The following is a 12,241-nucleotide window of genomic DNA, read 5'->3' as shown; positions in this document are numbered from 1 at the left end:
GGGGTTCGATTCCCGACCACATCATACCAAAAGACGTTAAAAGATGGCGCTCGGCAATAAGAGGACACAAGAAGGACTGGTCTGCTTGGATCAGTATACTGTGTCTGAGTGGGGTATCAATGTGAAACTGCTACATGGCGTCTCATTGGGCCAGCACTATAAACGGACATTATTCCGGACTAGTCAAGGCATCTACACTCACAAGCCTGCATGCACGTCACACTAAAAGTGTAATAAGCTTGAACGCCACGTTAATTGAGGACTACTTCACCTGGCCATCTGACCACCTGACCAGGTGAAAGACACCGGTTCTTACTGGCTTCATACTATCCATGAAAGTAGATAATTGTTGACACGGAAACCCTACAGTGTTGTAACCCAGGACATGAAGAACAACTATGCAAATCATATGTGAATTCGTTTAAATTAGGTGAGGATGTTTTAAGTCCAGTGTTAAAATATGGACGGACGGAAGGTCAGTTGGAGTGAGTGAGTTGTGTTTAACACCGCTTTTAACAATATGCCAGTTATATCACGGTTTGTCAGCCTAATGTGAAAGGAAAGCCCCAAGTGATGCAGGTCTTAGACTAGTAACTTCAGTGAAACTAATGATTTAATCACATTCCAAGTTTCTGGCGTGCTCAAGGGATGCAACTCTGCAAAAAGATTCTGGATAGTCTTATCCAGACTCACTTATTTACAGACGTCCGTCACATAGCTGGAAAATTGCTGAGTGTGGCGTTAAACAACAAACAGACAACAGAGTGAGTAAATACTGATGATGCCTCTCCCACGCAAGAGTATATCCATAACATGAGGGCGTCACAACTTATATACATCATTTATTGCACCACTGAGAAATATATACAATCACTGTGTTCATTCCTAGCAATGAATTAATTGAAACACCTTCAACTACGAGCAACTATTAGACGCATGAAAGTCAGAGAGAAGAGAGGGATGAAGGGTATGTGTGCCCAGTTCAACACAGTTGCGACAGGGTTCCCAGTTCCTCACAACTTCAGCAAAGATTGCCTGATCTTACATTTGCTGGGTGCCCTCACCATTCCTTACTGATAGTGACCTGTATTGGCGCCCTCTTGTATACCATCGACAGCATGTGTCTCCCCCCCCCCCCCCCCCCCAAATGTTTCTTCTTTCCTTACAGTGTCAGCCACTGTCAACTCACTCACTCACTCACTCACTCAGAGTGCTTATCAAGCTCTTTCACATAACACAAACAAGTGAACTCTTTCAAAAACACAACCATACCAACTGGTAAAAATTAAAACATTAAATAACAATTTTCAAACCAAACTAATATATGCCATGAACTGTTTTCTCACATGAAATTTATATATTATGATCTGTGCTGTATTTTGACATTTACATATGTGCATTAAAGAACACTTCAATGTAGAAACTGGTAAAGCATAACACTATTAAGATGATATAAGGGCACATCTTGTCGAAACATTTTGTCAAATTATATGATGCACCAGGCAAGGGAGTTAACTGACTATAAAAGTCCAGTTTCCACCTTTGCAAAACTCCGGAGTTACATTTTGGCAGGACTAACAAGTCCATGCATAGTCCAATCAAAATAGTGTATCGAACTAGACATCCGGTTCGCAAACAACATAGATTGCAGATTTCTGTCGACTGAAGGATTTGCAAAGCATGTGTACCGCCAACTGGGCGTAGACAGATATTTTGCAAATCTTTTCATGTTTTCAATCAAGGTGCACAACTCATTTGATGCACTTCGCAAGGTAAGGCCATTTGTATTCCAAAACAGATCTTGAATAAAGATCAGATGGTCTTGACTGGGCACCACCTTTTTGTTTGAAACAATCCCAAGTTATAGATGAGGTGGAATCTGATTGGTCAATGGGAGAGACAGAGAAGGGAAATAACTCGTAATAGCCACTGGTGGCGCTACGATCAACCTCGAAATTCCGGCCTAGTTTGGCAAGGGTGGAAACTGGACTTTCACACTCAGTTATCTCCCTTGCCTCAGGAAGAGTTTAACTGTAGAATCTGAAGGTCCCATAAAGTGCGTGCATACCTGTTTATGCAAGCTTTATAAATTCTTACTGTGGAGCACATCTCACATGACACAGATCTTGAGACCATATTCACTAACAACCATAAATCAAGAATTCAGCCGAAACTGATCTCAGAGGTTACCAACTAACCTCACAAATATCTGAAATAGGTCTGATCAAAATCTGAGACTGAGTTCATCAATAGCTGGACATATATGACCGGAAGTGAAACCTCAAGCTGCCACAGACCAGCTTCACAATGATGATGCTGATTGCCAGAAGACCTGGTAGAGATCTGCAGGCTGTGACATCACTGGTCACCTTCACCACCACATAAACTCCTCACAGTGTCCTTTTCAGCTATACTGTTGTCACAGTGTCCTATTTTTCACATCAGACCCTTTGAATCTGTATCTGGAATTTACCTGAAACAAGAGACAATTCCTTTGAATTATTTACCCTGTGCAGTAGATGGAAGTGACTGGATCAGAAGAGACAGTGAATGAGGGGACAACCCAGCTGTGTTTCTATTTCAGATATGACACCTGAAAGTTTCATTTGACACAAAACCTCTGAGGCTGGTTAAATTTAGAGGTTACATGCGATGATAGGATACACGATATGTTTATTTCTGCATCCACACAATACCATGCACTTGCTCAAATAAATTACTTACGCCTCGTTTAATGACCCCCCCCCCCCCCCACCCCTTTTAAACCTGCGCTGGAAAATTAACAGATTAGAGTCAAGACGTTTCCACGCGATTTGACTTAAATATGGGTATCGCAACATGCATCCTATTGTTACCTATTTATTGTGAAACATACTCCATCGTGACCTTGCTGTGTTTCAACGCTACTTTCAATGGCCTGCTAACTATGTTAATTGGCATGTGGTATCATGCCTTAATTAAATAAACAGTCAAGTCTCCTTAATCCAACACTCGTTAATCCGACTCCGACACACCTAATTTGCAACGAATTGCTGAAATCACTCATTAATCAGTCTTGTTAATCCGACACAGTGATCAGCGTATCTGTCCGCGAGTACACAGCCCTGTATTTTGAGAGTCGGCTGGTAGCTGCATTTTACAACGGCTGCAGAGATAAACTTGCTTAACAATAAACACGAGGACACCACTGAGGACATCTCATTACAGGTCACAACGACCTTTGAGAACTTTGACTGACCAATGAAATTACTAACAGGAAGTCGACATTAGCCACTAAGAAAGCAACGTTCTTAAGCATTGCGGCACTAGTTTCAAATTGGCGACTTCCATTCCAGACTATGCTTTAGAAAGTAGTTTTGAATCAGTCATACAGTCCGTAACAGTAGTTTTGTGTTAAACTTTAGAGGTTGCATGATTAGAAAACATATTCCGCTTACAATGTAACACAACAATATGAATATTTCCTTTTTCCTTTTTATATTACAACATGTCTGAATCGTTATCTATCATGTAGTTGTCCAATTTTCGATCACGAACGTTGATGCTACCTCATTTCGTTCATCCGACATACTCGTTAATCCGACATAATCACATGCAACGAACAATGTCGGATTAACGGGACTTGACTGTATATCTCTTGGTGCATAATTTCCCACATTTGGATTCCTGACTTTTCAGATGAGAATCATCACTTCCCCTTTTTACAATCAACATACAGTAAACTACGAATTGTATGATAGGCATTACTTAGAAGTTGACGGATGACATTAAAGAAGTTGTTATCCATATATTGTGTCTACTTTTACAGTAAACTATGTTTATAACGAACATGCTTATAACAAACTGACCAATATAACAAACCTGTTTTTAGTTCCGGCCATTTGTTGTATATATGCCGTATATAAATGCTTATAACGAACTAAGGTTATTACGAACTAATATTAGTGGTCCCCTTGTGTTCTTTATAACCATAGTTTACGGTAATTCTAAACATCACTGAACATGCTGATTGATATTATCAGAGGACATCTGATCATGCTAAGACACTCACATGCTGGCATAGCGCTGACGTCCGCAGTGACTATACAGTTGATTCCTAGGTTAGACAGAGCTCCTCGGATCAGCCCACAGGGAAAGGCCAGGTACTGAAACACAATGAAACAAATCAATAAAAAGTGTGGGAAAGTAAGGGGGTCACAAGGTTTGCAGCAAGTTTCTGAATATAGGGATCCTCAAAATCTTTAATATCTTGATATGAACACATAGTGACATTTAGAAAGTGGTCAAATGTAATAAATGTTATGTTTGTGTTAACACTTTCTTAGTAAAGTACAGATTCTCGTACTTTCTGGGGCTGAGTCTCATCCAGGATTGGAACCCACAATGCCAGAGTGAGGCACCTAATCGCCAGAATAAAAATCTGTACTTTTTGTTCAGTTGTCTATCAAAAGGACAATTGCTCCGCGTTTCATGACAAGTATAAGTTTTTACTTATCCAGCAATACTCCTTAACGCATCTGTATCGGATGGTTTTTGAGGTGGAGAAACCCTCAAAATACAGAAACCTCAATAATTCACACCCTAAAGGTATGACACCAATTGGTCGTTAAACTGTGAAGTGGATAAGTTCAGAAAAACGCCATTACGGTAGAGTTATTTCAATGTGAAAAACAATTGAACATAGGAATTAAAGAGTAGCTCCCCATACATCTTAGTAATAAAGACAAATAGCTCATCAGCCAAATCTTTACTTACTACAATATAGAGCCTTGTAGACAATCTATTGTCTAATATTCTTCCACTGGTGAAATCTGATTGACTGCACCGGAAATTGGAATGGCTCTGTTTAGGGCGAGTTCATTATTTGCGTCGAGGGTTGGTAACCAGCTGGGCTACAACCAACGGCCCAAAACTCTATACACCTTCAACGTCCTCGAGTGTCACATCGCGAAGATAATGACTGACGAAAACTGTGTCGGACCTCCAGAAACATCCTTCCATGATTGTTTTAATAGCACAATTGCTGTGTAAAGCCATGGTAGAGGCTAACGCCCTGATCTCATGAGGATTATTCGCTCTTGGCAGATCCAAATTGGCTATTGAATAATGATTGCGTGTAACCATAGAGATATGGTGTTGCGACTAACTTTGGTCGTGGACGTAATAGACACGGGTATAAATAACTGCTTCCTCGAACTACACCTAGTCTTGGAACGGCGGATGAAAATTCGCAGTTCCCGTACCGGACATAATAGAAGTCCACCCTCATCTTCGCTTCCCACGTTGAAGGAACGATCGGGTTGGCCTGGTAATTGATTCTTACCAATAAAATCCAGGCACCGCTCCATGCGTACCATGCTCAAACGAACCCAGGTGATATTGATTGCATGTAGTTCGCTCACCCGTGCCGCCATGGCTAATGCCAAGAGAAAAACTGTTTTCTTGGTGAGGTCATAAAATGAAGATGCATAGAGGGGTTCGAAGGGGGGGCCCTCGCAAACCTAGAAGTACCACATTCAAATCCCACGCAGGTGGGCAGAACTTCGCCTTCTGATCCTCAAGCCTGAATAGGGCCTGTAGTTCAGGACCTTAGCCATCTTGTCATTTTTCGGAACGGCCAACACTGAGGTAAGTGCAAGTAATGGTGCTACCTTTCAAGTGTCTTTAGGTACGCAAATGTAGGAGGTATTCATCTTAAATCTGTGATGAAGCAGTAGTATCGTCTTAACTTTGTGCCTTGCAAAACATTTCAAATAAAATCCACTTGTCATTGTATAGACCTCTGGTAGAAGGACGATGAGCTAACGTTATAGCTTTAGCTGCTCGTGCAGAATAGCCCTTTGCGTGCTTAACGCCTTTTTAAGACGAACCAAGCATGAAGACGAAACCTGTCTGGTGTTGGGTGAGGTAATTTGCTGTGAGGGTGGATAAGTAGGTTGGACCACTGTGGGAGGGATAGTTGATAGTCTTCTGCTAGATTTCTGACCTCGACGAACCAACCTCTCGCCTGCCACCAAGTTGCAACCAAAGACAGAGCAAGTCTCCTTGTCTCCTTGATCTTTTGTATTACCCTGGGAACTGGGAAGTAAGACTGGTGACGGAAAAGTGTACGCTTTTAGTCCTTCCCAAGGAATGCTGAAAGTATCCACCGCCCAAGCTTGCGGATCTGATAACAGGGAGACATACGTCATGAGTTGGTGATTTTGACAAGTTGCAAACAGGTCGATGTTTGGTTGCCCAAACTTCTGAAGCAGTAACTGGAACGGTTCTATGTGAAGTTTCCACTTGGTGGGTGCCACCCTGTCTGGACACGATAAGGCATCGGCCAGAGTGTTTCGACATTCGGGGCTGAACTATGAACTGTAGTTGCAGGCGATCCACAAGATGGAAAAATCTGAATGTCTGTTGAAGTAGAGAGTGGGAGTGCGTTGTGCCCTGATTGTGCAAACACCACACCACAGTGCTGTTGGCTGTGGATATTGTGAGTTGGGCTGACTGTAGCTGATTCTGCTAATGTGATCTGGCCAGAATTAAGGCTTCCAACTCCAAGTTGTTTATGTGCCACTTTCGATGAGCACCTGACCATAGCCCTGAGGCTGTCTGGCCTTGCAGGTAAGCACCCCATCCCTGAAGGGAGGCATCTATGAACAGGTGTAGATTCGGGGGTAACGCGGATAAAGAGACTCCTCCTAAGACATTCGACTCTACCCTCCACCAAATGAGGTAAGGCCTCAGATGAGCCGGTAGAATAATGGCCTTGAGTGGATCCTGACTCCTGTTCAGGAATTGTTGAATTGTTGAATTGTAATTGGCCTCTACTGGTAGATCCTGGGCTGAGGTGAGTAACCCTAACAACACTTGCCATTGGTGAAGGGTGCGTGGTTGATAAAGAGCAGGTGACAGGAGGCGTAAAATCTTGTGCCATCTGTCCCTTGGAACTGATAGGAGGTCCTGGTCTGTTTGGAACAGGTCTCCTATGAACTGGAGTCGAAAAGATGGAGTTAACTTGTTGATTATCCAGAATTGTAAACAAATTGACTACCTTAGCAGGCAAACAATTGTAACACAATTCAAAATGGCGCTGAACAAACAGCACATGGCGGGGAAAAAAAGACAGAGTCTTTTACACCTAAAAAAAATCACATAAAACTGCACAACATGGTGACAGTAATATGAAAAGAATACATCACCCGTCGCAGATGAATTTTAGAATTGTAGACAAAAACGGAGGGTCTAAACAAGGGGCCCATATTTACGCAATCATGACAAAATATACATTTGCATTGTACACGTCTATAATACTGCAAATATATTCCATATTTTGAATCTGTCAGCATTTAAAATGGGTGGATGGCAAATCTGACAGCTTGAACATGTATTTCTCTAGATAAAATGTAACATAAAAATCTGAACCGTTTCCATGTTATGCTCCAGGATAAATCATATTAAAGGTATTATTCTTTTCATAACAAACAAATGTATACAATGTATCTGTTTATTATAGGGTTGGGATAATATCGGTTTGTATGCTATGGTCAAGGTTCAAACTCCTTTGGGAGTGCCGGACGGATGAACAGAAGGGTCAGTCCTGGTAGCATATGTGCCTTCCTCTCATTATACTCTCAATTGTACAGACGGTTATACGGTGGGGATCTAAACTTTGTCCAAGTTATAAACTCTTTTTAGCCCCGACATCCCCTCCATTTCTCCAATTTAAATCCCCACCATTGTAGAATGTTTCCAACCAAATATGGTTCCAGAGAGGAAGTCGTTTAAAACAATCACGCCAAATTATTCCTATTTTGCCCCGCCCCTCAGCCCCTTTGGGGGGTCAGCCCCACCATTTGTACAATTTTGAATCCTCTCCACCAGAGAATGCTTCAAACCAAATATGGTTGATATCTATCTCTAAGTTCCAGTGAAGAAGTCGCTTAAAGAAAGCAATATAGCCAAATTACCCCTATCAGTCCCATCATTTGTACAATTTTGAATCCCCATCACCTAGGGATGCTTCCAGTCAAATTTAGTTAATTTCCTATTCGTGGTTCAGAAGAAGAAGTCGTTGACGTACGGACGATGAAAGGAGGACGGATGGACGACGGACACCACGGTATGGTGTCCTTCGGACCTGGTGAGCTCATAAAGCCAAAACAAGAGCTCCGCTGGTACACATCCATGCTGTAGCGCAACAGGCAGGGATGTGAAGAGGTGACCTAGGGTCACAGAGGTCACAGGACAGCGGCAGTGGGTGCGAGGAGTGGGACTTAGAACAGTTTATTAATTCTTCGCCCATGACCATCGTCGGTACGCTGTTCTGTTTCTTTGTCGCAAGGTAAGCAGTGAATGTATTGAGGAGTTATGCAGGATAAGTAAAAAATGTGAATAACACGAAAGGTATGTATTCTTTAGACAATGTTAGATAAGCTTGCAAAATTTCATTAATGTCACTTCAGTGGCTTCTGAGAAAACTTTCACTATTGCAGCTCTATGCACCAAACAAACAAAAACATAACATGGATCAAGGGCCGTAACTGTGTATGCACAAAATCTGAAAACATGTAGCAAGGGAGGTAACTCTGGAAAAACATAATTTATTGCACCAACTTATGAACGCAGTCTTCATAAGTATCCCTTAGATAAGCATGCAAACTTTCATTCATGTAACTTCAGTCCCTATTTCACTCTGTATGCACTGAGTTGAAAAGCACGGGGCAAGGGCCATAACTCCGTGCAAAATGAATTTAAGACACCAATTTTTGAACTCTTGACCAGTAACATCAGTGTGTAAAGTTTAAATAGTTAAACTTGAATAGTTTTTAAGAAAATTTGTCCCCACTGAGAAAGGGAAGGACAGATGGACGAACTCCGTTCCTATATCCCACGAAGTGGGGCAGGGATGATTATATTGTCCTTGACACAAGCATTATTTCACAGACTTTTATCTTTGTTGAACAATAATCAGCTGATATTTTTTCCTCACTGACAACCATAACATCAAACCACTGAAGCAACCATGATGACAAGGCTACTCACTTTGGGTGCTGCCTCCATGTACTGTTTACCATTAGACAGCTGGGTCAGGAACTTAAAGCGATTATCCTGCAGCACATACACTCCCTGTAAGATCAAAAAACCATAATGACAAGAAGTCCTGTTTGGTTATGACATACTGAAGGCCAGAAAAGACAACAATCCTCCATAGGTGAGGTGAAATGAGTTTGAGCATCAACTTCAAGATTATTTCACATATAGCGATATGTATGCATGTGCATGTATGATCATGATGATAGAGGTGGGACGATACACTGATGCATCGGTGGATCGCGATATTTTACTTCCTGATACAAGTATCGATCACAGTTCCACACTAAGTAAAAAATATTGATTCATACCTTAAACATTTACTTTAATGCCTGTTACACCAAACACTAATTAGTAGTGAAAATTATCAGTGAAAAAATAAATATTTTCATCCATTGCCCCATACTTGACACTGCCAACTGTAAATCGTCAAAGTGCCAGGTATTTGACTATCCTATCTATAAAAAAGATGGCTTACGAACCACAGATAAGAGCACATACAAGTATCGTGATATGTATCGGATCGTGAACACGGGATCGTGAACACGGTATCATGATACGTACCGGATTGCACAGATGTATGGCTGCTTGTCCAGACTATACTGCTTTTATCATGTTTATAGTGCTGGCCATAACTGTCCACTCACCTGATGATTTGTACGAAGATTATCCACCTGTTTCTTATATATGGCATTCCAGAATTCTTTACACATAAACTTCATGGTATCGAGTTCATCCTTAAATCTGGATGTCTCCTTAGTGAACCTGAAAAATTATAATATGGTTTAGTAAATAACTACCCTAGTTGTCTAAAGCATGTCAAGCACAATCCTTTCTGGGGGCTTGTCTCGCAAACGCTTTAACCTAGTAAATTTGTCAGAGTTTTGTTATCAGTGTCATACTAATGTTTTTATTAAAACATGCTAAAAAGAAAGCCTTGCTTGATGTAGTGGTAGACAAGCATACAGAAGTATACTTGAAAATTAGTCACAGGCTGTGAAGAGTACTCTATCTTACCTTTCAATGAGACTTTGTCCAACTCGAAAACCAAGTGACTCCAGTTTAGAAATGCAGTGATCCTAAACATAGGAGAAATACATATAACATATTTATGCTACACACCAAAGACATTTGTAAGGTTTGAAATGTGTTTGGTTCCATGTTTAAATGACATTTTATCCCATTCTTGGCATGGCAAACAACATATTAGGAGTTCAAAATTATTAGGATCACTCAAGGATAGATTTTTAACATCTTGGTGGATAACAAATGAAACTGCATAATTATCAAGGTGGTTTAAGCACTTGACTTTGACATCCCACAGACAGTAGGCAGTTTCACTGGTCATGAGGGCATATTATTACATGTATTAACTCTGTTGTCATATTTGTTGTTCTTTTGTCTGTTTCTTTTCAAAACTGCACTCAGCGTGCTCAGCAATATTCCAGCTATATGATGGCTGCCTTGTAAATAATTACATCGGAGCAAGACAAAACCAGAGATCAATATTGTGAACAACGATCAATTCCGTCGGGGGACAATGACACACAATCAACCAAGTCACAGGGCCTGACTCCCTGATGTGATGCAGGTCTTTGAGGACTACCAGTGAATAGCACTTTGTGAAACCTAAACGGGAATGGTTCTAACGAACCTAGCAGAAAAATCAGGATGGACCGTGATTCAAACCCACGATTATTGGGTTCTAGAAGGCCTAAGGGACAAACTTGCACAACTAATTGCAGCACCTTAATAGGGTAGAACAGCATGTAATGACTGCTTGATGACTTCCAGTAACATGTTTAGGTGCTATCTGTATGCAACCTTCATACATGACACCTCAAGATAATTAGAATTTCTTACCAATACTGAAGGGTTCTTGTTGAATAGGGTATATATATATTATATATGCAACCTTCATACATGACACCTCAAGATAATAAGAATTTCTTACTAATACTGAAGGGGTTCTTGTTGTATAGGGTACTAAAGACGTGTACAACAGGTACCTTTCTATATTGCCTAAATGTACCCAACCAAAATTGGAAGACACAAATGTACCCTAGCTTGGTAGTGTATGCTTGGCAAAAGTGGGAGACGGTCAAAACTGGTGAGAAAGTCTAGTCTATGAGGGAACCAACTAAGCAAGTTTACAAAGGAACATTGTTTTTTGCATTCTGGAATGTACTCATCCTGGCTTCAGTACCGTACATTGCCACGTTGGGTACATTTTATATTCTAATTTCGTTCACGGTCCCTGTCAGTGTACAGAAAGTTGCCTTGCGATCAGTACTACCCTATACAACGGCCTTTTGGGCCTTACAGACACAGTCATTGAGTGCAAAGTGAATATGCTACACAAACTATACAGAGAAGTGATAATGTTGATTTTACACTTGGCTAAAGACAAAAGGAAAACACAAATACAAATGTGTCAACATATTTCCGAATTGGTCTTCGTTTCTGCTTCTTCATAGGTTTAATACAAGGCTCTGGAATTTGCATATGTTCGCTATAAGCATGTGCATATAATGTATATTTGTGGTTTGTAACCTTTTCATCTTTTGAGGCTGTTCGGTATATGTGAGACACTAGTTCCATGTGAAGAAACTCAAATAACACTTCGTCTGCCATCGTCGCCATATTGACGCCCCTCTGTAAAAGTAGAACTACAGATTTGATACGAAATATGATTTTTACACGCAGCAATATTCTCATATATATAATGGTTAGTTGGAATTAACAGTAATCCTTATTAATATAAACCTAAAAGAAAAGCTGTTTAGTCATCCGAATTGTGACTAAGCTACCATATTACTATAATATTACTTTCGTTTTGAGATTTCATAAAAAGTTATTTTTTTATGGTCCGGGGTGGCATCCGGTTCTTAAGATTTCTATAAATTTTGGATCATTTTCTCCAAACGGACTAGGTTTGTTAATTTATAAGACTGTCAGCAATGTTTTCATTTTAACACACATCACATAGCAGTGTTGGGACTTCGGCTGACAAGATAATAGCTTTCTGAAATAAAAAAAACAACAACATTCGCCGAGTAGATTAAATGTAAATGGCTGGTCATTTATTAAATAAATACGAGGGTCATAAAAATAATACACATATTCGGAGAGGGTCATGATTAAATAGACAGTTTATCAT

General features: G+C 40.6%; 1 protein-coding gene across 1 annotated transcript; it reads right to left on the bottom strand.

Moving 5' to 3' along the window:
* Positions 1 to 825: 825 nt before the first annotated feature.
* Positions 826 to 11,881, bottom strand: LOC124132357 (trafficking protein particle complex subunit 6b-like). The gene is made up of 6 exons (XM_046496243.2): positions 11,635 to 11,881; positions 10,099 to 10,160; positions 9,729 to 9,846; positions 9,034 to 9,117; positions 4,052 to 4,145; positions 826 to 2,473 (listed from the first exon to the last, which is right to left on the bottom strand). Exons 1-6 carry the CDS (start codon positions 11,797 to 11,799, stop codon positions 2,442 to 2,444), a joined length of 555 nt encoding a protein of 184 aa, XP_046352199.1. The 5' UTR covers positions 11,800 to 11,881; the 3' UTR covers positions 826 to 2,441.
* Between the last annotated feature and the right edge of the window lie 360 nt (positions 11,882 to 12,241).

Source organism: Haliotis rufescens, unplaced genomic scaffold, assembly GCF_023055435.1.
Source record: "Haliotis rufescens isolate VD_foot unplaced genomic scaffold, xgHalRufe1.0.p SCAF_3, whole genome shotgun sequence".
In the NCBI taxonomy this organism is placed as follows: domain Eukaryota; kingdom Metazoa; phylum Mollusca; class Gastropoda; order Lepetellida; family Haliotidae; genus Haliotis; species Haliotis rufescens.
This window is presented reverse-complemented; position numbering and strand designations above follow the sequence as displayed.

Bases quoted from the DNA above. Each gene is read 5' to 3' on its own strand.
- LOC124132357 (XM_046496243.2), bottom strand. From the start codon at position 11,799: ATGAGAATATTGCTGCGTGTAAAAATCATATTTCGTATCAAATCTGTA. The intron at 10,161-11,634 runs GTTACAAACCAC...TCCTATGTTTAG, and splicing joins CAGCCTCAAAAGATGAAAAG to GATCACTGCATTTCTAAACT. The intron at 9,847-10,098 runs GTAAGATAGAGT...ATAATTTTTCAG, and splicing joins GGACAAAGTCTCATTGAAAG to GTTCACTAAGGAGACATCCA.